A 27,310-nucleotide genomic window follows, 5' to 3' on the forward strand; every position below is an offset into this window, starting at 1 on the left:
ATATATTATCCAAGCCTTCTTCCTATCTAACGTCGGGTCGCGATATACCTGCGTAAGGTATGCGTTTAGGGGTATGCGTTATCCTAGTCTTGGGTAGCTTGCTACTAGTAATCCTTACTACAGCTGCTATTTGCGTTCCTCGTATAAGTCATATGCGTAGCGCCGGCGTCTAGGGGGTCCTCTAAGCTATCTAGCTGTTAAGTAGTCTCCCCGGGAGTTTAGTTGGGAAAGCGTCACCTTTCTAAGGTTCTGTCCTCTAAACCTGACCCTATAGAGCCTACACTACAACCGCGCTTTAAACGCGAGGATCTGTCGCTACTAGCTGCGCGGTCTTCCGCGAGCTTTATAGTGTAGAGTAGTTGCTCTATATAGCGGATTTCTGCAAAGAGGTCTTTAGTAGTTCTTACCCGTATAACAAAGTTCTGGCGAAAGAGCTTTACTTATAGGTAGGTTAGAAGGCGCAAGAACTAAAAGTCTACCTCTTAATTAGGGTCAATAAAAGGGGTGTATAAGAAGAGGTCCTCTAAGCTATGTATACGGGCTAAGAAGGTATTAAACTTCTAGTTCTCCTTTATTACAGTTATATAGTATATAATAGCATTTTTAAAGCGTCTTACTATAGGGTTCTTGATCTGGTCTTAGACTATAGTCTTAAGTTTATCCTATAGTAGAGGACCTTTATCCTTAGCGCCTAGACGGCGATATACTAGTTAGGCGACTATCTTCTCTTTTATAAGACCTTTAATAGCCTGGCGCGTACGTCGCTCGCAGTTATAGTTAGCGTTATAGATCTTAAATCGATTCTTAACCGCGGTAATCTACTAGTTAAACCTCTGTTAAGTAATGCCGCTAATGTTAGGTGGTGACTTCTTAACCAAGGCGTTAAGATTCGTTCGTTATATACATTTACTGCGCAACTCTTCGCTAGAGAGGCGACGGGAGGGCTTTATTAAATTGATGATGCTCCGTAAGTTAGCTATTTTATTAGCCAGCTTATCTAGCTCCTTTAGGTTAGCAGTATTCGGTAGGACGCTAGTAACCTTACTAAGCTCCTATTAAGCCCAGGTATATAAGTTAAACTAGTCTCCAGCGTTCGTAGATGTCTGATTGTCTTAAGATTCGGAAGGTCGCGTAGATTCTGCTAATGTGCTTCTAGTACTAGACCCTAAGGCGTTCTGCCGTCGTGTCGCAGGCGTGTTGCCGTCAAGCGCAGGCGTTGATCTTGTCTTCGGAGGCATTGTGGAAAGATTAAACCGGCTATCCTCCTAAAGGGATTAGTAAGGATTTGAATGTGAGGTAAGGATGTAGATAGGGAGTCCAATGATAGAACAATAGGGTATATTGTACAGTAGACAAATCCTTAAGGTAGAAGGAAGAGTCTGAGGTGCGAGGTAAGGAAGGGGTTTCCCTAGGCACGTGCAGAGCACGTGCCTTACAGGCGAGTCGCATGCGAGTCGCCTACTCGGCCCCTGCTGGGTCTCCGACTTTTGCTCCGCAAAAGGCCTCGCGTAGCGAGGCCCTACTAGCTTAACGATAATCACACACTTAACGATAACATCTGTCAAAAATCATTTATTTACTCGTCCCTAGTGTTTTCTATAGCCAAAAAAAAGCGCGAATTATCTAATTATAATGCCACTGTCCTCCGCATTAAAGCCGCGCTTAAAGAGCTCCGTGTAGTGCTAAATCCAAATATCCTCTAATACGCTAGGTCTTATAACCTGCCCTACTAGAGGCTTAACTAAGCTTATAAGGGCGGAAAGAATTGTAAAACTTGCTCAAAAACGAATGCCCTGCTTACCGAAGAGTAGGACTACTCTCTCCTACGCTATATTAACTTTGTAGACGATATAGGCTTCGGTATACGCTATGATTTAGTACGCTAGTAATGCGATGTAATCCTAGCTGCCTTATACACTAGGGCTGGCTTACCCCCTTATTATGGGGTCTATTGGGCTTAGAGATGGCTGTAAGAGCACCTATAGTTTAGGAGAGTTAAAGCAAAGCCTGTAGAGGTATAGAGGAAGCTTGCGTAACAGCTAGAGGCTATTTAGAAGTAGTTTAATAAGCTAGGGGTAAAGATTAAAGAGCTAGCTATAACCTGAGAGGATCTATATAATATAGACGAATATAGAGTTTAAATTGGGGTTGCTAAGAACTAGTACGTATATACAAAGCACGGCAAGCAGGTAATTATTCTAGGATTCTACTGGTAATTAATCACTAACGCTGTACGGTAGATATTTATACCTTATTTAAATAACCGTAAGCAGGTCTCCCTAGTAGAGGCTATCTTAGCTAGCAGCGTCGCGATTACTCCTATAATTATAGTTAAAGCAGCAACTATTTTAGAGGGCTGGATTATAGACCTTCTAGATAATTATCTTATATATAAGAGCGAAACTAGGTATAGCAATAATAAGACGAGTTTAGATTAGATAAAGTATTTTAATAAGATAACTTAGGGGCAAGCTAAGGGTAAATAGAGACTACTACTAATAGATGGATATAGATTCCACTTTACTAGAGAGTTTATTAAGTACGCTATAAGTAATAGGATACAGCTCTAGGCGCTCCCTTTATATACTACCTACTTCCTCTAGCCTTTAGATGTAGGGTGCTTCTAGCTATTAAAGTAGTATTAAGGCAAGGTGCTTAACTGGGCCTCTTATAGTGGTGCTACTAAAATATCTAAGACTGATTTCTTTGCTACTATAAAGGAGGTTCGTTAGTAGGCCTTTAGAAGTAGTATAGTCCTTAGCGGGTAGAGGCGAACTAGGCTATATCCGTTTAAACCTAAGCTGGTTATTAATTACCTTAAGGCTCTAGAAGGCACCAATTCTCTATAGGAGGCAGCACTAGCGCGTAGAGCTGTCCCTTAGCCCTTAACGCCTCCTTAAGTCACCCCCGAGCCTAGCCGCCCTGGCTAGAGTACCCCTTTTACTATACAAACGCTTTAAACCTAGAACGCTTAAGTAAAGGGAATTATTAAGTAGTAGCTGCCGTCCCCTATAGCGATTAATATAGCTTGTACGCTAAGAGGAGGAGAAGCGCAGGCTACTAACTTAGCTAGTTTTTAAAAGGACCTACTTAACACTAAGGCGGCAGAGAATGCCCGTAAGGAGCGCCGTAAGCGTAAAAGGAGAGTAATAACAGCTAGAGGAGGACCTGTTTACGCAGGCGAGGCGCGAGAGATGTTAAAGAAGCGCAAAGTTGATAAGATATAGGCTCTTAACTGATAGTTAGCAAGGCTTAAGGCGCGAGAGCGCTAGAAGGTCTTTACGCGGTGGGCTAAGCTTCGCCCTACTGTACGCAACTATGGCAAGATATACGGGCGGAGGCGGCTTAAGGGCGAGCTAAGGCGTAGGGACGTCTCTAAATGGCTGAAGGATGACTATATTGAGCTCCAGGACCGCTGCTAGGAGTCTATTAAGCGCGTAGGTCTATATAGGCCGCGCATTAAGGCATGGCCTACTACTAAGGACACTACACCTACTGTTAATGTCGCTGCGCAGCACCGAGCCTCTGATGACCCCTATAAGCTTCTACTACGTTAGAAATGGACTGCAGAGGCGTTAGCTAGTGCTCCTATTGTTATAAAGGACGACTCTAACTCTGGGGAGAATGCTAGCAGTAAATTAAGCACCTCTAGCGCCTCCTTTAGTAGCAATAAGCTTAGAGATTACAAGCGATTTAGATCGGATGAACTCCCATATAATGAGAGGATTTTATAGCCTTATAAAATAGGTGTAGCCTTAATACAATTGTCACAATTGAGTTTTTTATCGTTGAGTGTGTGATTATCGTTGAGCTAGTAGGGCCTCGCTACGCGAGGCCTTTTGCGGAGCAAAAGTCGGAGACCCAGCAGGGGCCGAGTATGCCTCGCAGCTATATAACTATATACTTAGGTTTCACCTAATATAACTATATTAACGTACACCTTTTTAAATATATAATTGCTGCGTTGTTAAAGGCGTCTTAATATTTACTTCTTGGCCTTTTTAAGGTAACAGTCCTTATAATAAAATGGCTTATCCTTAGTAACTATAATCCCTTTTATACTTCTAGCTAGTTAACATATCTAGTTAGGAGGAAGATATTATAGTCTCTTATACTAAGTCTCTATAGTAGCTTTAGTAAGCACGCCTTTCTTATAAAGGCGCGATTATATAGTAGCTAGAGCTATTACAAAAGGAACCTTTATAGGGTTATCTACCAATATAAATTAATTAAGTCCGTTAATGTATAGGATATAGGCTATTTCTACCTAATCTTTAATAAAGTTAATTATGTTATAAAGACCGTTAAAGAAGACTTCCTTCTCTTATAGAACACTAAGCGAGATAATATTTATAAAGAAGTTAAGATAGTAATATACTTCGGTAAATATAATTATATAGGCTAAGTGGTTAGTTTAGGCAACTATAAGCTTAACTAATCTAACGCTAATGGCCTTTATTAGGCCTTCTCCTGTTTAGATTTAAATAGGTTTAATTTCCTAATACTAAACAAACTTCCTAATATTGTTGCTTATATAAATATTTAAGCAACTATCGGCTATTTAGAAGTCCTTAATATTTGTTCCTAAAGCTATAGCTGCTAGCCTAATAACCTATATAGTAAAGATCGATCTAGTTACCGAATTAGTAGCCTAAGAGGGGCGATTAGATGTCCTCTTAAAGGCCTTATTTATATTTAAGACTACTCCGTTACCTAAGCGCGAAGGCCGTTTCTCTCCAGGTCTTTACTATTCGGGCCTTAAATAGGTGTGCTTTATTTAGCAGTCTTCCTTACCACCTAGGTAACCTAGCTTATACTATTTATACTTATTTAAAGCATCTTTAGTAGGGCCTTAATTACCTAATAAGGCACTACAGCTGGCTTCCCTACTACCTCTACCTTAACTATTACCGCAATTATGGCTATTACCGCGTCCTTAACCGGAGTTACCTAGTAGCTTATTAACTAAGGCGAAGCTCTTAAGTAAGTCCTTCCGCTAAGCCTTATTAGTAAGGTTAGTAATTAATTAAACCAGTATAATTATATAGCCGTTGCGAATCTTATTACATTAGATTTAAGCCCATATAGGGAAGTATTCGTTAACAGCGTTAATAATCTTGTTATCTAAGGCAAGCTTTACCTACTTAACTCCTTAAACCGCTTCTTAGTAACGGCTTAAAAAAGTAATAATTACTTAGTCTAATTAAAAGCGGAGCTTAATAAAAGTCTCCTATATATTAGCCTTATAGATTAAGCCACGGGCCTTAAACGTTTGCTTAAGGTAATTAATATAGTCCTTTACCGTCTGCTTATACTCTAAGGCAATAAGGATCTTATTATTAATTATACCAAGGATAACTAAATAGACTTTACCGTCTTCCTTACTATACTTTTTAAACTCCTTATTATACTTATTAGAGAGTGCCTTATTAGTTAAGCGAATTAAATTATTAGTATCCGCAATAATTTAAGACCTTTTAAGGATCTCGTCTCGCTCCTCCTTATTAGCGTCCTTTAATACTTAATTAATAGATATTATAGGTTTTTCTTCCTAGAGCTTTAGGTAGAGGGGTAGGCCTATATCTTCCTAAATAATATACAGAAGACCCCCGCTACGTAGGTATATACTAAGCTGCGTCCAATATTAGGGCTAATTTAAACCGTCTTTCTTAAGGCGTTAAATACCTAGATAGTCTTTACCTATAGTAACGCGTAGATTTAATAATAAGAAATAATACAGAGTAGTAAGAAATAGCCTAGCACGGGTGTGGTAACCCTTAATGCAACCTATAGTAAAGTATTAATCTTTTAACGTTATAGCTTAGTAGTAACAAGTGCTTATAACCTAATGAACTAAATAATATTAATTAAATAAATAAAGCTATAGAATCTAACTATAAGGAATATAGGCCTTAATATAGGCCTATATCTACGGAGTCTGGGGTGACTACTACGGATACCGAAGTAGTTGCTGCGGAGACCAAACAAGAAGGGACTCTGCTTATGTAAGCAGGAAACGCGTGTAGACGCATGTGGAGGACTCTTCCAGAGCCATCGTCAGTTTCGGCCCCCAAAATTTAATATCTTAAAAGCTACTTAACTATTTACTATACAAATTTAATAGAAGCTGTAGAGTATATATAAAAGTCCAAATCTACATTTTAAGAATTTATTATTAGGTGGTTGTTGAGATATTAAGGTGTAAATTCTCTAATTTTTGGTGAGTTTTGATGTGGCCCACTTGCCCGCATGGTCCACTTGCCCGCAGACTACGTTATGGCTTTTACTAGTAAAATAGGTGCCCGAGTAGTGCCTTGGCTACACTTACCACCTGCTAGGCCGCCGCTGATCAAAAGATTCGGGCAGTAAAGTTAGTTAGTGCCAAGAGTTATTTCCCGGATCCTGTCCGAAGTTTTAGTTCGTGTTCCGGTCTCTTATCTGTCTATATATTTCTTCATCCATAGACCACTCAGTATACAAGTATATTTGCATGAATACAAAACAACCTAAGCCTACGTATTCTCTTGCTGCGCAGTGTGATCCAATACAATACGGTCCTCAATTTCAAGCTATGTGTTCAACCTTTTCTGACTTTCTTATTCTCTGACCCCAAGGTCTCCACTGCATGAATTTTGTGGCTCCATCTCCGTCAGGATGCTTTCCTTTCATCAACTTCGCTCTCGTGTGCATGTACCATAATCGCCAAACCATTATCACAACCACCGTCAACGGCGCAGCAATTGCCCAAAGGATCCAGAAATCAGGTGATACCCTTAGATGGTACTGAGCGGTCGAATCAAGCGTGATAAGTTGGGACCCAAACACGCCCGCAACCGTTGCAACAGGCAAAAAGACCATTGTTACGACAGCAATCGTCCTCATGNTCTTACTGTCTCGCTGCATGATTCTAGAATCCTGCTGCGTCACCAGGTTAAAGCTTAGATTTATGATGTTACCCATCCTTCTGTCCATACTCACGATCCTTCTTTGTGTCGATTGGAGCAGACTTTTGCGGTACTCTAAAGCGTCCTGAGTCGAGATATTGCACGGGGTCGGATTCTCTCCAATCAATTGCTTGTGCTTCACACGCAAGCTCTCGGCGGTGAACAAGGCCGCTTCAGAGGATTCATGCAAGTAAATGACGTGCTTGGCGACATTATGCAACCCAACAAAATCAATCGCACGAGCTGCTTGCCCTGGTGTTGAAGTGTTATCTAGTGTTTCCTAATGCCCCCCGGTCAGCATCGTCACAATCCGCCCAAATTCCCACAGTAAGGTCACCTACAGTCTCGATCTCTCCAAATACGTCCCCTAGTAGCCACGCTACCTGATCAATCAGCGCAACCAGTTCCTCAAGTACCAAATCAAATAGAATGTACGGATCCTGCATCACATCGTCACAGCTGAAATCTTTCGCCAGCCTTTCGAACCGGTTGACCAGAGCAAGTGGCGCCCCAAAACAGATCAGTGTTACGGCATCGCTGGCTTGCGCAATTGTCGTGGAGGCGCTACTGCTCCAACCGGAGTTGTTCCGCGGATTTCTGGGCTGCGTGAGCTGTGATGACTGAAGCATATAGCCGGATTGGACCCAGCTAAAATCCGCTTGGCTTTGCGACTGCGGAGACTTCTTGTCGTCAGTCTGGCGAATGGGTGCGGCAATGTTTTTGATTTTCGGCAGTCCGTTAAGACCGGTCTCGGTGTTAATATTTTTGCACAGGAAGTGGAACCAGGTGTCTGTATAGTTGTCAGCAACATGTATCGAGAGGTGTACTTGTATATAGATGATCTTTCACACTGTGTTCCGTCTTCGTTTAGCGACCCAAATGACTGCGATACCGACTGTATGCGCTCTGACACGAAGCTGCTTGGGAATTTGTATTCCTTGAAAAGGGCCATGAGGCCGACGATGGTCTTTGGGTGGGGCACGTCTAGGGGAGCAAAGCTGCACTTCCTTCAGAACCGACTAGATCGCGGATTTCTTCAGGGGGTTTACATTACACGGAGGCTGCAGCGCTCGCGAGCATTCAGCTCATCAATGTTGTTTAGGATCACGTCTCGGCCAGTAAGGTCCCCTACGACAGTTGCCAGTCAGTCGTGTTGCTTAAGATTACGGGCTACCGGCGATCTGTACCTTGGTTCCATTCGAAGACTCGCATTTTCAAACCACCACCATCTGGGTTTCCCGCATGATCCTCGAAGATCTCGAAGGGTTTACTGTCCTGGCTTAGAGTCCGCATTGACACGACCTTCGGGCACTCTTGCTTAGGACTAGAAGTAATAGTCTTCATTGTAGACGCAGCCCTGTTCGGACCAAATTTAGTCTCAACTTGCACAGCAGTCGAATCCATAGAAGAAGATTTACTCCACCCTCTAGCTATCGATTTCGACGCCGAAGACTTGAGAAGTTATACAAGTAAATATACTACCGCCAACCCTTGCGCAAATGCTGATTGCGGACTTTCAAAAGTTAATAAACTCCCACAGCGCCTTCAGCGCAAGTTGGGGCTGAGACCAGTCATGGGTTCTACTAGTGGGGGGGGGGNGGGCTCACAGCACCAAATCCTGGTTGGCCGAGAACATAACCAAGAACTTGGAGCGACAGGCAGCAGCAGAGTCCGAAATCGGGGTTTCACGGATGCAGTAACCAGTGCTACACAAGACGCCTTGTGGAAAGTGGCGCAAGGCTGAGGGATGCGTCAACGCCTAATCGAACGTCAGCACTCTATCTTGGCTGCGCGTCTTCGGTGATTGACCTTGTGTTCCCTGCGCAAGCTTCGCATCAGATATATTATAAAAGAGAGTGTTTGCCAGTTGACCGGTCGTGGAGCTTTGGCATCGCAAACCACTCATTTTATGATTCTGTGAACGTTAACCAACACCGCGCTTCAGCGAATAACGTGGAAAACAAAACCTACATAGATTGCCCAGGTAGGGCTGGCGGATAATTCCGTATTCAAGCCCCACGGTCCAGGCAAAGATCGCCTGGCCACGAAAGCGGCCAGCTTGCAGTAGCCGGGTTTTCGTGGCTTGCGCCGAGTCTCCAATGCGACCTTTGCTTGCGCGTCCAACCACCATTACGATATTACCAAAAGCTTGAGCATGTACGCCCTGTACGACGGTGATTGTTCGACCCGACTGCAATAGGCATGGCCCGTCTAATCCTCTTCCATTTCAAAGATTAGCATGCAGTGGGATGTGATCTTGGCCGATTGCTTTTACATAACTTGACACTTTACCTCCCAGGGTCTGAACGCCATGTTTCCTGAAGCAACCCGCATTCAGTGAGTAACAGGTCTCGTGGGAACTAGATGGCTGTTTTCGCCAGCATCGCCAGGCTCAATTGGCGGTGGACGTCCAGGGGTCTCCTACGCCGTCATCTTGTCTTTCTATGGTAATCGACTCTCACCATGGGAGCATGTCGGCCAAGACCTTATTTCACCCTCCAGTTACCTTTCCAGGAATGTCAGCCCATGGAAGCACGACAGCCCGGTCAGGGCCGGCATACCCTACCCCCAGAGGGAAATCAGGGCAAATGGCGCTCTTCAGGAGGATACTAAAGGTCGGCAATGCTCGCTCTTTGTCTCTATAGCATCGACCGGACAGTTATACTTTTGCGTTACGTCTTCAGCCTTGTCTATAGTCTGCACACTTCATCCCTAATGGTATGCTCTTCATAGCAGCACATCATAGGAGAGATCACTGAACATCTACTGTAGGCATACCCTCCCTTGAAACATGGCGGTGGATTTGACCCAAGCACCGTCCCAAGCAACAGCTTTCCACAACCTCGTCCTGTAAGACTGCAGGACACACCTTTACGTACATTCTCCGGTGACTTATCGCTAATTGAGTTTTGTTCAGGCACTTCAACAGCACTGCGGCGGTGGTAACTTCGATCCCTCGCAATCGTATATCGGTGAACAGCCTTCACGTCCGACTTACCAGCAGTACGCCCGGCACCCTCAACCAGCTCCGGTACAACATCCGTACCCTCAGACAGTTTACCAGCAATCAGTGAGTATATGCCGCGAACCGTAATTTGGGCCAAAGGTGACTGACCTTTCACGCCAGATGAACCAACAACCAAATCAATACGGAATCCAGCCTGCCCCGGTCCAGCAATACGGAGCCCAGCCCGGCTTTGTAGGCCAAATCCTACGTTGCTTTTGTCTTTGAGCTTTTGGTAACTGGGGGAAGCATAGACGAAAATGAAAGCCGAAGCGACTGCATACGAGATGCCGGGTCCTTCAAATGGAGCTGAATATCCTGAGTACCGTGGAAACCTTCCAGTCCATACAACCGCTGACGTAGATGAGTACAACGGAGAGGTTACTGTACGTAGTCTATGCTTCAATACAATGCTCAGTCTCCAGGCGTATTTTCCGTGACGCTAATTGTCTTCAAAGCGCCGAGGCCCTGTGCGCCTCAGAGGCTATCGACACATCTTCGATCCCTACACCTCCGTCAGATGGAACTTCCCTCACTTCTACCGCAAGCCCGGGTTCGGCTACGAGCATCTAGGCAATCATCGCCATAGCGATGTCTTCAACCGCGAATATAGCGGTGGATACGACGATCGATATCTTAGCCCATATGATGGCAAGATCAAGCGCCTGGTCGTGCAAGCTACTGATGATATCTACGACAATACAGAGAATGGGACTTGGCGGCGCACCTTCATTCGGAACATTAGTCCGTTCTATTTGAGGTTGGCCGATTGGCCGTTGAACCATGTAGATTATACTAGGAATGGGGGCCCGACGAGTGAAGATTGGCCCATGATTTGTGTGAAGTGGTTCATTGCGTCCGTTGCAATTACGTTTGTGGTGAGTGTTACCTCGCGCACCCGGATGAAGCCTCAACTTACATTCTTTCGCAGATTGGTACGCCAACGCCCGCCGAAGGCCAGGTTAGGAACAACGGCAGATACGATATGTTTCCCTATGGGTACGGCGGCTACCCAAAAGTCTGTCGCAACCTGCTCGAGAGCGATACATCGATTGCTCGGCGTGTCGGAGAGGAGACAAATCCAATTGCTGAACGTAACCTTCGTCCGAGATATCTCTGCTTCTTGAGGGAGCCGGGTACGCCTGCCATGACTATGAACGTTGAGGAGTAAGTTGTCCTTCGAAGTGTATTGCTCCCCGGCACTGACTTGGCACAGATGGATTACTCAGTACAAGTCCGAGCGAACGCTGGCGTACGTGTTCGTGGCATATACTGCTGAACAGTTTAGTGCCCTGGAAGACCTGCGGGAGCTGCACCAGATCGCAGACGCAGCTGCTCGCAATGCTGGTGTGCCGGCGTACTGGGTTGGGTGCAGCTGTATGCCTGAGACCGAGAACCTGCAGGAGGATGTAAGTACTGTTCATAGCTTTTACACACTTGAATCCTAGGTGCTGATGGAAGCTTTTTGTCAAACTATCACTGACGTGCCCGAAGGTGTACCGCATCGGAGACGTCATCCGCGGCGCTCACTCTATGATCATTGCCGTTGCACGTCCCGTAAATGACACAATGGGTGCACTCACTACAACTGACGAGATGCTCCAGCAGTGGGGCAAGCGCGTCTGGACATTTCCCGAAGTCCTCCTCAGCCCTGCTGGCAAGGACATCAAGGTCTATACACGTGGCACTGACCTGATGTCGCCGCTTCTACTCGCCAAGAACCAATTTGCTGCTAGGGTGTGGCGGAGTGATGCGTTGATCGCTCGACAACTGATTGACCATTATGAAGGAAATCTCATTCTCAACCGGCTTGAACTGGTGACACTCGCTTTGGAATGCCTCCAGAAGAGAGAAACAACGCAGTATTTCCGCGGAGACCATTCGTATGCCCTCATGGGCCTGCTGAGGATCAGGCCGAAAGTCGACGGAACGGATAGTGCGTTCCAAGCGTTCGCTCGGTGAGCTGTCTAGCCATGTATTCGACATCCTCTAGCTAACTAGCTGCCTAGCCTCTCCCTTGCAAATGACAGCGACCAACTCCTCGAACGCCTGATCTGCGTGCTTCCCAAGCACCCGAACCAGCCCTGGCACAGCATGGACGACGCATACGACGCCAAGCTCTGGGACATTCTCCCGCAAACATGCAGCATCGCGGGCATCGGCCACGACGATACCATCATCCTCGACGGATGCCATGCGGCCAACGTCCGCTGGAAGAGCTTCGCCCCCGTTGCCTACAACCGCATCGATAGCTGGAAGCGCTTCTTCGCGAAGAGCTTCCTGCATACGGGCGGTTATGTGTTCTTTATTGCGTGCGTGCTGGTAGCTCTACCATATACGAAGACGGCCGGGGCCGTGCTGCTAGTTTACAGCCTTATCTTGATGGGTTTAAGCCCGTATATGCTGAGAGTGCTGTACTTGGGTAAGTTCTGGGGCACGCAGGCTTGGTTCTTTGGATTTGAGGGATACATGGACATCGGAACTATCGAGCGGCAGATTTTTGGGAGTAGATTGGGACGAATGCGGTGGACAGCGTTTGGGAGTCCACTGTCGAGACACCATAAGAATGGGTATGGTGAGTATGTCGCTGATGATCCGACGTGTGATCCGGAGACGAGGGCGTTGATTGAAAGAGCCAAGCGAAGCCCCCCGGGTGAGCAGAAGGTAAGCCATCACCTCAATCCCATACGAAGTATACAAGCTAATATATCTCAGATTTTCACCATAGTAGACACAAATACTATGACCGTGACCCTCTTCGCCGCTGCCCGTCCACCTATCGCCTTCATTCTTGCTGGCTCGGAGGGTGGTATGCAGCGTGCTATCGGCTGCTCCTATGATTGGACCACGGCCACGCTGTACAGAGAGACGGTGTTGAGGCTCGAGACCCCGGTTATAGATCAGATGAACAGGATCCCGAGGGTTAAGATCGGGTTCAAGAGACCACTACATCCGGTTAGACAGGGAGGTGCGGAGAGTACAGGTAGGCGTGTAGTTTAAGGGATTTCTTTGGAGGCTTATAGGGGATAGTAGATATAAATCTATGATTGCGTCGTTTGGCTAGGGGCTAGGTTATCTACACCACCCTGGCGCATCTCGCTGTAAGTGCCTTATTAGCGCTGCTGATCTCCGACGGATCAGCACGCTTAGAAAGACGCCCATATCAAAATTAAACGAAGCTTTTCAAATCAAGCGATTGTGAGGGTTTTTGCCTATATACTGATTTCTATGGAGGAGCAATCAAGCGATCGTCAAATTGCCAAACGAATGTCCAATTCCTTCCTTTAAGCTCTCACCTAAATCTACCACTTAGTTATGCCCCCTTCGGCTGCAATTACGTCGCGTACGCGTTGCCTCATAGATACGATAAGTCGGTATAGATCTTCTTCCGTAATCTTGTCCCACTCCTCCTGAATTGCCTATTGCATCTACTCCTCCGTACGAGGCTTATTGCGACGCTAAGCAATTCATTCCTTTATTATCTTCTAAAGAGCTTTAATTAGGTTAAGATTAGGGCTATTTAGGGGCTAATTAAGTAGTTGGATTTGGTTAGCCGTAAATCTAGCTATAGTAGACCGAGCTCTGTGTGCGGGTACGCCGTCTATTTATACGATAGATAGGGTAGGATTAAATGACTGGGGGGCGTTAATATATATATAATACTCCCTATTATAGTATTTATAGAAGTTCTTTAGGCTTGGGTAAATGTAATCTTAGAAACCTTAAGCCGTAATATTACCCTATTCCTGCTTATTCTAAAAGACTAGAGGCCCTTTTTTAACACCCGCAAAGTAAGCCCAAATTATTATATAAGGTATATTGCGGAGTCTCGGCTAAAGGTAGTGGGGGTAAAATTGTTTGTGAGGCCGTCGAGTTATAAAGACACGCTAGTGGCCACTATAGTATATTAGAGATTTGTCTGTCTATATAATCTTAAACCAGTCTTTAATTATCTATAAGCTTACCCAGTGGGCGAATACAAGTCGCTCTTAGCGCTGCCTTTAGGTGAGCCACGGCTTTAGGTAAGCGACATATCACCAAAAGCCTTCCTTTTTTAGTAATTGCCTAATTATAGAGTTAGAAGTAAAGAGTCCTTTTTCAGCAGAGAGCTTAGTATAGGTGGTAGTACGCGCCTAATTATAAGATTTAATAAAGTCGACTAAGTATTAGCGCGCAGGCGTGTTGTACCTAAGGCGATTTCTAAAGCTACCACATTGCGGAGTTAATGGCTCGTTATAGATGGCGTGTACAGTTAATAGAGGCTCTTGTAAAGTAGTCGCGATAGTAGTAAAAGGCATAGAGAGAACGTTTTGGAAAGCCTTAATTGCGCACTATATTTTATATAGTACGGAGCCACATCAGCGAAAATCGCGCGCCCATGCAATTACGCTCTGCCGATACTCATCAATATAGCGGTAGTATTGCTTAATCCTCTAGTCTTCGTGCCGTAACTCTCTCTAGGCTTTATATAAGGTGTCCTAAACAATTTAATTATAAGCTCGGTGCTCCTAGCGATTAGGCGTTAAAAAAGAAGATACCTAAAGAGAAGGAGATAACTAAGGGGAGGAAGAAAATAGTTACTGTAGATACATCTAGTGAGGCCGTATTGGGTATTATAGTTACATTAAAAGCAGGTCTAGTAGAGGTCTAAAAAGGTAAAATTAAACGAAAGACAATATCAGAAAAGCTAGGTAGAGCTCTTTAATTTGGTTAAATATTGCGTTTAGTATATAAGGGAGGAAGGGTAGGAGAATACGTAGGGGGAGGCGTACTTAGGGGTCGATTTTCGTCTAAATTCTTATTAGAGGCTATATTGAAAGAAGTGTATATCCGTGTAAGGGATAGATCAGTATTGGAAATAATTAATTTTGGTATAAAAAGGGCTGATTTTAATAAGAGTAATATACTGTCCTTTTATATAACCTTAAGCTCGCTATACCTACTAAAAGTTATCCCCTAAGTTATCCCCTAAGTCATCCCTCTAACCCAATTGCTCACCTAACCGCTTACTACCACCGTTACCACCTCTCTACTTTATTATAACCTCTACTATTACGGATAAGGCTGCTTAAAGAGGCGTATAAGTCTTTCTATATAAAGAAACGCGTTAAGTATTGTGAATATTAGTTAGTAATATAAAATTAAGAAGAGCCTTATCACGACCGTACCGGGAGAGCACCTGATTGTAGAGCTGAAGAAAATGAGTCAAAGGCGTCAAAGGCGTCGCGGTCGCATCACGAGTTGAGGTTGTTCGGATATTTCCATTTGATATCGGCGATCGATCTACATACGGCTAGTAGGAGGCTTGATCGACACGCACTTACAACGAGATGTGACAAGGTGGTGTAGTGTTGTCGACCTGAATCGGACTTGCTTACTACCGTCTTACTACTGTCTCAGTTGCCTGTTACCATGTTTCTGTTGCCTGCACCTACACCACCATGTATTTATAGCCTCATTTCCTTCATAGATCAATCTACACACGAGTTTTCCTTACCTGCGTTTCCAAGTTCGACAAGTGTGGAGGAGTTCTGAGGGCTTTTTGGGGTCCGGGGGCGTGAGGGGGGCAGAGTGAGGGCTTCTCTCTGGTAATATTTTTACGTTGACACGCTTCCAGTGTACAGTGGCACAATCTCTTTCCATTTCCTAAATTCCTTTGATATAACATTTGTTATGCTTTCACTAGTAATCACTAAGAATTGTTGAATTTGGTCAGCCTTTGCTTTATGGTCCTCCTAATCTTGACATTCTTTGCCACCTGTCTGCTCTTTGCCAGGTGGCCTCAATGGTCGTACTGTCCCCATGGCGATTAACCACAATTTGCCGCTCAATAAGTACACACAAGTTAAAAGCCAAGACCCATTGTTGGGATGTTAGCTTGTGCCAGGGTGGCAGAATATCTAATCGATACAGAGGATTGCGCAAAAAAAGCGGTCCCCAAGGGCTGTTAAAAACAGGGCGCTTACCGCCCGTCCCAAAAAGGAAAGAGAAATATCCTTTTGCGCAATCCCCCGCAACGATCGATATGATACGCGAGATCATATCGACTGCAAAATTTCAAGTTCGGTACATGCATCCAATCTCGCTTGGTTGCCACCAACTGTACATAGTAATTGTAGCGAAGCCGTCTGCTTGGCTGAAGCCGTTCGCGATCGGCCTTCCTCCGAAATGTCGTGATCTTTGTCAAATATCGTGAGGTTTCCACCCCTACGATATTACCAATTTTCATTGGCAATTGCAGAGACAGCGCTATATTCGCGTTTTAGCAGAGGCATAGGCAAGAGAGAGAAAGAGGAAGCGTATGTCGAGAAAGCGTACGTCAGGCAAGTTTGGTTGTTCCGACTGATATCGGTACATACGATGTTCCGGAACATTTCTGCCTCATTCTGGAACGAGTCGTCCTTGTTCCAGAATGAGTCGTGTATCGCTTTAATCGGCTCCATTCCGGATTGCTTGCCTTATTCCGGAAAAGATCTTGCCTTATTCTGGAAAATATTTGAAGCTATATTAAGATTTAAAGCTATATTGAGATTTAATAGAGCTTTTTTGACTTCTTGATAAATATATGGATTTTGCCTATTTCTTGATGATTATAAATAAGGACCAATATATAATTAATTTAATTTTGGCTGCAAAATAAGTGGTTATATATCTTAGATATTATAATCTATTATTTAGTAGAGCATAGTCGCGATATCTGGTATAAAAATATAAGATTTTAATTTTCTAATAAGATTTTCTATTGCTCTAGAGATTAAATTTTACCACCCCCCCTAAACCACTACAACACCATTAGATTCCATCTAAACTAGGTTACGCTGCGATTTATAGGTGTATTTAAAGGCCTTTCTACGTTATAGATATAGTCTATAAGTAGTAGAAACCAATTAGGTAGGGGGTGGTTAATTATATTCCCTAATACTAAAATTTGCAAATCGCATAAAGCTTTAAACCTACTAAGATTTGTTAAAATCCGGGCCCTTTAACGTTCTGCTAGCCATAGACTAATTACCTAATTAGGTTTGGCGTAATTGCGGTTTAGATTTCTCCTAGCTACGCCAACTTTACTTACTCTATTATTTTCCTTTCCTTTAGCTTACGCAGCCTTGCTAGTAGGCTTAATTAATTGCCTTCCTTATCTGCTATTATTAATTAAGGTTGTATAGAACTTTATAGTAGAGTCCCCCGTTAAGCTTACTTTATTTAAGAGCTGATTTAAATACTAGCAAGCCTTCTATAAGCTCTTGCTAGAGGCTTGCCCAGGGAGTCCTTTATCGGCCGATTTATATAAGGCTTTCCTCTATAATAGTAGGAAGAATACTCTATATTTCCTTTTTAATAGCTATATTGTTAATTATTATATCCTTACCTATACCTATAGTAGGTAGGCCGCGTAGTTATTAAATAGGCTTTAACTACTATAGAGAGCGGCAGGATCGTACTAACGCTTATATTAAGGCAAGCATTATAAGTCTTTAGCGGCTTAATAAGCTCGCTGCCTAAGAAGAGCTCCTTAATGATTCCGTACTGAGTACAAACCTTAAAGTAGCCGTGATTTCAAATCTTATATATACGGCCAGGTATGCGGGAGACTTTAGTACTATATTAAAGCTTTCTAGGAATTCTAAAAAGGATAACGTTACTTATATTAAATTCAGTAACGTAGTGCTGCTTACTATACTTCTTCTTTATTTATTTACGGGAGTGAGTAGCTCGCTATTAAACTCTCTTATATAAATCTGATGAATTATAAGTAGAGAAATCTAAATGTTGTAAGGGACTTTATAGCTGCTGCGATTGTAATTCCTTCTAATGTTCTTTAAGTCTCTTACGCACCTGCCGTATAAGCTCTTACTATAGTGGTATAGAGTGAATAGGGTAATTAGAGTCCTTTACCGCCCGAATTAACTTACGCCGGTAAGAAGGCATGGCGACGTTATGGTACTTATTAAAATCTATAGGTGGCAGGCCTACTCTACTAGCTGCGCGGTAGAGCTGTGCGCGTATATCTTTAACCCTTATAGCAAGATTATCTATAAAGGAGCCTCCGGGTGTATAAAAAGGATCCTCCGGATCTTTAATCTAGTTATTTAGATATAACTCCTCCTGCTAATAGATAGATTGCTGCCTTCTTTTAATATTATAATTGAACTTAGCTTGCTGTAGAGCTCTAGTAGCGGTGTCGGCTATAATCTATCTATTTAATTTAGTAAACTCTTCTCTTATTAATTGTATCTGGGTGTCTTAGCTTAGTGTAGGAAAGCCTTTTAGTAGAGGCGGAGGCTATCTAAATTTACTTAATCCTAATAACTGCATAGCCTCCATAATCTCGCGAGTTTGACTTAAAATTGGTGAGCAGCCTTTAAAGGTTTGATTGTCGTCAAATAAAGTAGGGTTTAAAGGAGTTCTCGGCCTCTGCATATTAACTTTAATTAGAAGATAAGGAGAATGAGGGTTAATTAGAAGATAAGGAGAATAAGGGTTTAATTAATTTTTATTTTCCTTATCTTCTAATTAACCCTTATTCTCCTTATCTTTTAATTAACCCTTATTCTCCTTATCTTCTAATTAATTCTTATTCTTTTTATCTTTATATTTGGCCGCGATCGAGCTCTAGCTGCCGTTAGGTTCCTTATTAGAATATTTATTATTTTTACGCTCTTGCTTAGCTGCCTATCACCTATTACCGTTCTTATTTAGTAGAGGACTAAGAACTTCCTTATTGCTATTAAGATCCTTTTCCTCCTTAGCTTTAAAGGCGTTAGTGACTTTTAGTGGAGGCTCTGTAGTAGCCCGGTGGCTAAACGCCACTAAAGTAGATAGCTAAGGATCTCTCCTATAGAGGTAGTAGAAAGGTGTGCAGCTAATTAATTTATAGTAGGTGCGATTAATTAAGGCTGCGATAATTAGGTAAGCCGCCGCCTATCGCGAAGTTCCTAAGAGTTGCTTTACTGTATAAAGCTTCTTCTTTATATAACCGTTAGCTTGCTTTATAAGGCCTTATAACTAGGGGTATTATAGCCAGCTGTTAATTACCTTAATTCTATAACGCCTAAGTAGTATAAGAAGGGCGCCTTTGAATTCTGAGCCGTTATTACTCTGCTAAATACGCAGGTGAATATAATGATGTATTTATTAAAGCATAGCTACGGCGACTTGCTTAGCAGTCTTCTGCTTAAGGGGGTAAAGGGTATAGTATTTACTAAAGTGATCGCGTATCTATAGGATCTATTTGTATTTACCGTTGGCCTTATTGCGTATATTAATAAGATCGCCCTAGATACGATTAAAAGGAGCCCTAGAGATAATTACATTAAGTGGTAACTATATAGCGTTAGGAGCGTTTTTATAAGAATATTAGTACGACTAATAATTTTATAAAAAGTTAAACTTATTTAATGTATACCTGGCAGTGTTCTAAAAGCTAAATAACTTCTACTAGCCGTATACCGTATTAATTGGCCGTAAGCATACTATATGTCTTTTTCTACCCTGCGTGGTGAAGCTTCTTATGGCACCAAATAATGGTATTATATATTTCTGGCTTAGGAACAACCTTTAAGCTACGGTTAGGTGAGCGAATTGACCACCTCTAGAGGCCGCGTATATGCTCTTTGCCTTATTCCTATATAAACTAGCGGCTCTTAGCCTTTAATTTAGCGTTGCGTTTGGCCTACGAGAAAGCTTTATAACCTGGATTAGTAAGCTAGGAAATAATGTTATTATATTTTTCCTATATAACGCGCTTTATTAAGGCGTTTTGGGTTTTTTCTAGATACTTAGTAAAGGCAGGCTTTACTATAACTAAGAAGGAAATAACTGCTTGGCTAGTGTTATAGTCTTTGTTTGTGGTAGGAGTATTAGTAGGAGGTAAGGGAGCTGTATTGGGTGCGGGCGCGGAGGTAGGCGCGGAGGTAGACGCGGAGGACGATATTGCTGTTATTGGTGTTAGATTTAAGCTGGCAGTAGAGTTAAATATATATTTAGAACTTATAGAAAAGGTGTGTATATTGTTAAGGATCTAATTAAGTTATATATAGAGGCGGTAGGTAAGGAAGGATTAATAAAAAATTTTTAAAGTTTGTAATAGCCCCTGCGCTAAGCCTAATTAGGCGATTTTTAAGTAAAATTAACACTATAAAGGAGCTTACGAGAGCCCTGTAAAATGCCTTACGCTTAATTACAAAATATTATTTAACCACTAAATATACACTTATTAAGTGGATCTTTTGGCGACGTTATATAGGCATAATTAGTATAATTTAAGGTTATTCTAGACCCTATGCGATAACTATTTACCAATTAAATCTAGAAATGAAGAAAAATGAAGGCATAAAATGCATCTATTTTAAAGAACTTCACAACTCGTGGTATGCGTGTGGGCGTTGGCGAGCCTCTACCTACTATACCACCTAGTAATTAGCCTAACCTTCAAAGGTCTTTTCCGGAATGAGGCAAGCAATCCGGAATGGAGCCGATTAAAGTGATACACGACTTATTCTGGAACAAGGACGACTCGTTCCAGAATGAGGCAGAAATGTTCCGGAACATCGTATGTACCGATATCAGTCGGAACATGGTTGCTTCGATTTGATTCTCCTACAGTCACCTCCAAAAGATCGTTTAATCGCGCCAAGCTCCCGAACAGCCAGCATCGCACCCCACCAAAATTTGTAAGAGGTGCGATGTAACGAATTTAATCCACTACTTATTGCCTAAAATGGGCAGAAGACTTGCGCCTGAGGTTGTATATCGAATTAGGGTCAGGATTGAAGCTAGTGAGGACGTGCCAGCTATTGCGAAGGCTATTAACGTGTCTTGTCCTACCGTTTGCAAGATATAATTAAACCTTAACCTCTATAACGAGCTATATGCGCCAGCTAGTCTTATATAAGGTTGACTAAGGCTACTTCTGGCCTATTAAGAGCTTATAAGTCTAATATTTCTTAGTATTAGGTTTCTACTAACGCGTCGCTGGTAATAGAGGCTGCTTAATTTTCTTAAAGACCAACCTACTGCCTATATTAATAAGATGTAGGACTTCCTACTTAATGAGTTTAGTCTCTAAGTCTCTAAAACTACCGTTGGCCGTACCTTATTAAGAGCTTGCTAGTTAAGGAAGGCCGTTAAGGCTTACGTGGTAGAGAGAAGTTGGGAGCTTTATATATTATAGATTGGTAGATAGGCAATATAGACGGTAGACTAGCTAGTCTTCCTTAATAAGTTAGCTTCTAATAAGAGGACGGGCAATAGGAAGTTTAGCTGGGCGCCAATTAGAAGAAAGTATAAGGTCTCTCGCCTGTTTAAGAGGCTAGAGAGGTAGAGTATCCTACTAGCGCTATTAGTTAACGGATACCTAAGCTACCTTATCTACTAAGGCTTAATTATAGTAGAGATCTTTAAGCTATTTCTAGAGCAGTAGGTGCTCCCTTATTATACACTATATCCTAAACCGCGATCTATTCTTATTTTAGATAACGCGTTAATTTATAAGTTAGCACAAATCTATAGTTTACGTAAGGAGCACGGCGTACTGCTTATATTCTTACTACTATACTTATTAGATTATAACCTAATTAAGGCGATATTTAAGGACCTTAAGGCGTAGGTTAAAAGGAACTATTAACTAGTAGAGATATTTAAGAGCTTTAAGGCGTTTCTATACTTTGCTATTAGTTAATTAATAGGAGCTTACGCGGAGGCGTATTATAGAAACGTAGGATATATAGTCTAAATCTATCTACTGCCTTAATAGCTTAAAGGTAGAGATCTTACCTCTTATCCTTACTAATATTCCTATCTTAAAGTTATACCTCTCCTATATCTTATTAGTTATACCTTTACCCTCCCTTTTTAATGCCTTTAATGTGTTAATATTCTATATCTCGTCTATTAACTTTGTCTTAATTAGCTTAAGAACCTCTCTCTACTGCTTATTATTAAACCCTAGCTAGTTAGTAAGCCATTTAAAGAAGAATCTAAGCAGCTTAATTGGGTCTGTCTCTGACCGGATAGGGCTAGAATTATAGGGCTAATTAACCGCTAAATATAGATACGGAGTATAGTGTGGAGGGTATATAGGAAGCTAAGGTTAAGGCTAAGGCTAAGACCTAAGCTCTTTAAATAGCAGAGCTTTAAGAAGATTGTTAAAGGTATTATCCTTCTCCTTTAGCTGCTTTATTTTATTACTTTTACGGTCTTTCTCTTTCTAGTTTATAAGCTAAACGATAATATTCTATAAAGGCTAATCTATAGTAGACTCTCCCTTTAATATCTTATGGTTCTAATGCGCTATATTTTCTAAGCTAATAGAATAATAATAAAGGACGTGATTTGGTAAGGTTAATAATTAACTATTATGCCAATAAGTTGTAGGATAGTTACTGTAGTACTTATTTAAATAAGACCACCTATTAGCTATTTTAGGGACGTAATTACCGGTGTCCTTCTTAGCGGTAAGTAACTTAGGTAGATTATTAAGTTAAGCTTATATAGCAGTCCTTCTTCCTTCTAATCTATTACCTACTCGCTAACTTAACGTAGATATAGGTGTTGCTGAAATTACCTCCTTCTTTTTAACTAAACTTAATATAAAGTTAAGCCTTAAGGATTTTAATGGCTAGCGTAAATACTACTCCTTTATAATCTTAACCGCCTACTAAAGGTCCTTATAGTTATTAATCTGCTATTAATAGAAGTTATAAGCTCGCGCGTTTTTATATAAGGCAATTGCCTTAAGCTACTAGACTTTAAACTTCTGTAGTAAAAGATCCCTTAATAGCTTTTCCCTCTAAGCCTTAATTGCAGTTAAGTAGAGTATATTCTGGTCTAATATTGCTAACTAAGACCTAGGTAGAACCTCCTTTCTATTAAATGCCTTCCACATACTTATAAAACGTACTACCGCTAGCGGCTTTAGCGGCTCCTCTATATTATTGTCTTTTACCTCCTCCTTTCCCTTATTATTATCTTTTACATCTATATTTATTGGGGGCTAGGTAGACGCTAGTGGTAATAGCGTAATTGGTAATACTTTAGGGCGTAGAGGTAGGGAAATACGTATAGGTCAAGGCGCTGCCCTAAGTCTTACTTTCTTAGGTGCTGGTATAGAGGGTATTAATATTAAATAGGAGCGCTTCTTTAATAGTTTAGGACGCGTTAGCGGCTTAGCTAGCTTAGTACATTTACTAGAAGCTATAGAAAACACTATAGAAGATCCTATATAATTATCCTAATTAGGCTAAACTTAAGCTTTATTTTAAGTTACTTACGGCTATTTGCTAATAGTTGCTAGGTCTTTAAATAGCTAGCATTGCACCTTATACAAATTTTAGTGGGGTGCGATGCCGGCTGTTCGGGAGCTTGGCGCGATTAAACGATCTTTTAGAGGTGACTGTATCCAACCGATCTAGTCTATAACGAAAACTCCCCTTACCAAGATCCCTTTCCGTCTTTAGACCTGAGCAGCCGCCGCTTTAACCTGAGCTGAGGGTGAGCAGCCTTAAGCACGCCCTAAGTATAAGGAGGGTCTAGTTCTGGGCCCTCGGGGCCTAAATTTAGGAATTGGCTAAAGATGCCTAACATTGCCTCGAAACAAAGTTTCGGCCAAGACTGCTGCCTTGGACTTAGCTACCTCCTTTAATCCTAGAAACTATTACTGACGCTTACCCCTTATCGCAACCACACTAACGACCTTAGCTTAACTTATGCCTAAGCGTATAAAGACAGTAAATAAGGATAGTGCTTATAATCTCTTCTATAGAGGGAGGCTAAGAAGTTAACTTCTTATTAGATTAAAACGTAAAGATTTCCTAGTTCTTCTTTATAAAGATAGCAACTCTTATTCCGGGCACTAATTAAGCAAAAATAGAAGCTTTTTTAAAAATGCCTTTCCGTTAGGTTATAAATATTTAGTTACTAGCTTCTAAAGGTCTATATAAAGATATATAGGGTTATTTTCTTAGGCGAGGCATAGTATTAATACCCTTTTAATAAGATTTAAAGGTAGATATACGTAATAGTCTCTAAATAAAGTAAGACTAATAAAATAACGGTTTATAGTAATTAAAAGTATTCCTAATAATATTTATATTTAATTCTGCTAGAGATAATATAAATAGTATAGTATATATATTATATACAAGTTATACGCCTTAGGGCATATTTAATAACTTTTTTAGCTAGGTTAACTCCACCTAGGTGTAATCTTTAGGATATAAGCGCCTCTTCTAAATGCTAAGGTAGGGGTGCTTTCTACCTAGTCTGAAACAGCACGTTTCAGCCCGCACAGCCTTAAGGCAGCAACACAACTCGCAGAAAATTTCGCCGGTTTCCAACCTCGTGCAACTTCATCAATTTGTTCAATCTCGCTATCTGAGTTTTTTTTATCTCGAAACTACATACACGCCCGTACCTATCCTGAGATATAGCTTATCCTCAAACATGGTAATCGGGAGAAACGTTGACGAGAAAAAGGTCCGACTAGAAGAGTGCTCGCAGTGTGATCATGACCTAGAGCTCCAGAATGTCAGCGTCTCACTGTTTGCCAACGCTAAAACTAACGTTAGGCAGCATGTCGAAGATCAGGGATCGACTCACGGATCCTATACGAGATCATGGCGACAATTGCTTAGGCCGTTCCAATATTGTGTCCTGTTGCTAGCTCTATTCTCTCTTTCGTCGAAGATTTTCCGATACAAACCTTCGACAATCTCTAATGAGACGACTCTATTTCCCCAAATGAACCTCGATCTTCGCAAAACGCCGCAGCCTAGAATTCAAACATATGAAGGTTGTTCATCCATTATCGCCTCCAAGAATCGCCAGTTCGAATTCAACATCACGACTGAAGGCACGGCCGCAAAACAATGGCAACTTCTTGATTTCGCTGTTCCCAAATCGCGTAAGAACCTTCAAGGCGAGATAATCATTGACCGCGGTAATCTCTTTCAAACTTCCGATATTGACGTCCGCGTCATTGTTCGCTCCAACAACGAGATGGACCTCGATAACGTGCTCTTCCACAGATCAGACTCCGCTCTTGATATCGACTACAACTTTAGGGATAGGAGCGATCTCTGCACGGAGGTTCAGATACTCGTATTTCTCCGGCCATGGCCCAAACGTTCACTAGACTTGTTCAACATACGGACTAGTATTTTCGACATCTGGTTCAAGCCCTCCCTCAACTGGGAAATCAACAACCTAATCGCACATACTTCGCACGGTGAGTCCACGATGGAGAGCAGCCCCTACACCGATCCACTAATCGCACACAACGTCTCCGTCAGCTCTATCGATGGACTTATTTTCGGCTGGTACACTCCAGATGAGAACCTCGAACTTCGCAACAAACATGGCCAAATTGGCATCTTTCTCGTTCCTAAACTGGGTACTGACTCGCCATTTGATCCGGAAAGTATTTCGATTTCGTCTTTCTCGGGGGATATTCATGCGGAGACTGTCTTTGAAGTTTGGCCCCCAAAGACTTATACGCATCGAACGAAGATTGAGACGGTATCAGGCAAGGTCGATGCCCAAGTACCGCATGGTTGGTACACAAACCTTTCCAGCATCAGCGAGAACATTTCATCCTATATGAAGCCCAGGCTTGTTACTCAATCAATTCAATTCAATTGAGGCCTTGAATTGATTGAATTGAAGGCTTTGTAAGCAGAAGGTTCAGTTGATTGAATTGATTCATTCAATATTGAAACGATTACAACTAATTGCAACTACGTAGTAGTTAGTAATTATCACGAGTCCTGACATGGTGCTGATGCAGGAGGACCTACCTGGCAACGCCCGAATAGTTTTCTACCGTCGTTTCTGTCGCTCCTGCCGTTAATATAGGTCTATCGCGAGTCTTGGCATGGTGTTGAGTTACTACAAATCTAATCATAAAACTCTTCTTACCTGCCAAGATTCTGGCGATAATGTGATGGTGTAAACAACGGGTAATGCTCGGGTAACCCTTTTTTGGTAAGGGGTCTGAGAAAAATAAGGTTTAGAGCTTTATTATATATTATGTTCTGCATATTTCTGTATAATATTAAAAGTTTCAATATTTATCAATCAATTCAATTCAACTAGAACCTCTATCTTGATAGAGTTGCCAAGCCAGCGAGCTCTCAGTTGATTGAATTGATTGAGTCTTGGCATTCAATTCAATTCAATATTGAAACCTGGGTGATTGAATAACAAGCCTGATGAAGCCGTATGGTGCCGCCAGCCCGGATGCCATGAGCGAGATATATACGACATCGCAGTCTGGCAGCATTAGTGTGTACCTCAGTGACCCGCACGAAAAATCACTTGCTGGGAAATACAATCCGCTCCTCAACACTGTCAGCGAGCATGACGTCGGCGAGGGGAAATTAGAGTTGATATACCCCTATGATTGGTATGGCGAGATGGAAGCAAAAATCAAACATGGCGCGTTAGAATTTGATGGGAGCTCATTGGAGGATATCAAGTGGGGTAAGGGATATGTGAAGGCGAAGAGGGGACGAAAGGGAGAGAGTCAGATGGAGGCACGTGTTGGGACTGGAGTCTTGGATATTCGACTTGGGCTGTAGGAGCGGGGTGAGTGCAGTGATGTCAGCGGTTAGGTTAAACCGATAAGAAAAGACTAACCGGTTAAACCGATTTGATTGGCTTGATCTGGATTGGATTTGAAGCTTTGGTGGTAACCAGGTAACCAGTAACTAGTTGAGCCTTATTAGTGGTAAGGATTTAGGTGAGGGAGAACGCCACCTAAGAGAGCTAAGCTTCGTGTATTGGCCTAAAATCGTCGCTAAATCTTTAAGCCGTACGGAGGATTGCGCGAAAAGCGATTTCTCCTTCCCCCTCGGGAAAAGCGTCGTTTTGGTGCCAAGACCCTACCAAAATATTCTAAAATTTTGACTTCGAGCTTGTAAAAGCAACTCTACACTAACCTTTTGATATAATCTATGCACTTAATCGCTTGCAATATTACCTATACGTCTTCTACGCTTTTTTGTGCCTAAAATGTCTTACTACGGCCTTGTAACAAGAGCGCAGGCCGTAGTAATAAGGGCTCTAGGTACTCCCCTAAAAGTGGTTATTTAGGTTACTAGAATTAGCACTAAGCACATCGGCAACCTGCTAAAAAACGCAGTAGAGAATGGCTGGCGTGCAGATTGGGTCCTCCTTAATAACTACTTTAAGGATAAGCCCCGCCTAGGGCGTAAGAAAAAGATTACTCTAGGGAGACTCTCTAAGCCTCTTGCGGTGGGGGCGTCGTTTTAGGGGGTAAGGAGGTATGGCCCGTTATCGTTAATTAATAGCCGTACGTTCCTTCCGTAAAGGATTGAGAGCAATTAGAATTATAAGAGGCCAG

General features: G+C 42.3%; 5 protein-coding genes across 5 annotated transcripts; 4 read left to right on the plus strand and 1 right to left on the minus strand.

Annotated features, from left to right (window-relative positions):
- Positions 1–2,240: 2,240 nt before the first annotated feature.
- K441DRAFT_573763 (uncharacterized protein) lies at positions 2,241–2,438 on the plus strand (the record flags this gene model as incomplete). Its single annotated transcript, XM_067644067.1, has 1 exon — positions 2,241–2,438. A coding segment is annotated over one exon (198 nt), but the record flags the coding sequence as incomplete, so codon positions are not given.
- A 3,929-nt stretch (positions 2,439–6,367) lies between these two features.
- Positions 6,368–8,431, minus strand: K441DRAFT_698232 (uncharacterized protein). Its single transcript, XM_067653045.1, has 5 exons — positions 8,132–8,431; positions 7,994–8,072; positions 7,794–7,942; positions 7,286–7,734; positions 6,368–7,224 (listed from the first exon to the last, which is right to left on the minus strand). Exons 1-5 carry the CDS (start codon positions 8,346–8,348, stop codon positions 6,565–6,567), a joined length of 1,554 nt encoding a protein of 517 aa, XP_067501154.1. The 5' UTR covers positions 8,349–8,431; the 3' UTR covers positions 6,368–6,564.
- A 1,291-nt stretch (positions 8,432–9,722) lies between these two features.
- K441DRAFT_664140 (uncharacterized protein) lies at positions 9,723–13,128 on the plus strand. Its single transcript, XM_067649303.1, has 9 exons — positions 9,723–9,794; positions 9,862–10,014; positions 10,072–10,334; positions 10,407–10,826; positions 10,880–11,115; positions 11,165–11,357; positions 11,443–11,906; positions 11,958–12,612; positions 12,664–13,128. The coding sequence occupies exons 3-9, from the start codon at positions 10,209–10,211 to the stop codon at positions 12,946–12,948; spliced, it is 2,379 nt and encodes a 792-aa protein (XP_067501155.1). The 5' UTR covers positions 9,723–9,794; positions 9,862–10,014; positions 10,072–10,208; the 3' UTR covers positions 12,949–13,128.
- An 11,443-nt stretch (positions 13,129–24,571) lies between these two features.
- On the plus strand, positions 24,572–25,605 carry K441DRAFT_664142 (uncharacterized protein). Its single transcript, XM_067649304.1, has one exon. It carries the CDS (start codon positions 24,688–24,690, stop codon positions 25,585–25,587), a length of 900 nt encoding a protein of 299 aa, XP_067501156.1. The 5' UTR covers positions 24,572–24,687; the 3' UTR covers positions 25,588–25,605.
- A 288-nt stretch (positions 25,606–25,893) lies between these two features.
- On the plus strand, positions 25,894–26,557 carry K441DRAFT_664143 (uncharacterized protein). The gene is made up of 2 exons (XM_067649305.1): positions 25,894–26,217; positions 26,267–26,557. Exon 2 carries the CDS (start codon positions 26,361–26,363, stop codon positions 26,523–26,525), a length of 165 nt encoding a protein of 54 aa, XP_067501157.1. The 5' UTR covers positions 25,894–26,217; positions 26,267–26,360; the 3' UTR covers positions 26,526–26,557.
- Positions 26,558–27,310: the final 753 nt, after the last annotated feature.

Source organism: Cenococcum geophilum, assembly GCF_001692895.1.
Source record: "Cenococcum geophilum 1.58 unplaced genomic scaffold K441scaffold_37, whole genome shotgun sequence".
NCBI lineage: Eukaryota > Fungi > Ascomycota > Dothideomycetes > Gloniales > Gloniaceae > Cenococcum > Cenococcum geophilum.

Excerpts from the sequence above, each read along its gene's own strand:
- K441DRAFT_664140 (XM_067649303.1), top strand. The coding sequence starts at position 10,209 with ATGAAAGCCGAAGCGACTGCATACGAGATGCCGGGTCCTTCAAATGGA. Across the intron at positions 11,116-11,164 it reads ATGACTATGAACGTTGAGGA|ATGGATTACTCAGTACAAGT; the intron begins GTAAGTTGTCCT and ends GACTTGGCACAG. Across the intron at positions 11,907-11,957 it reads GCGTTCCAAGCGTTCGCTCG|CCTCTCCCTTGCAAATGACA; the intron begins GTGAGCTGTCTA and ends CTAGCTGCCTAG.
- K441DRAFT_664142 (XM_067649304.1), top strand. The coding sequence starts at position 24,688 with ATGAACCTCGATCTTCGCAAAACGCCGCAGCCTAGAATTCAAACATAT.
- K441DRAFT_664143 (XM_067649305.1), top strand. The coding sequence starts at position 26,361 with ATGGAAGCAAAAATCAAACATGGCGCGTTAGAATTTGATGGGAGCTCA.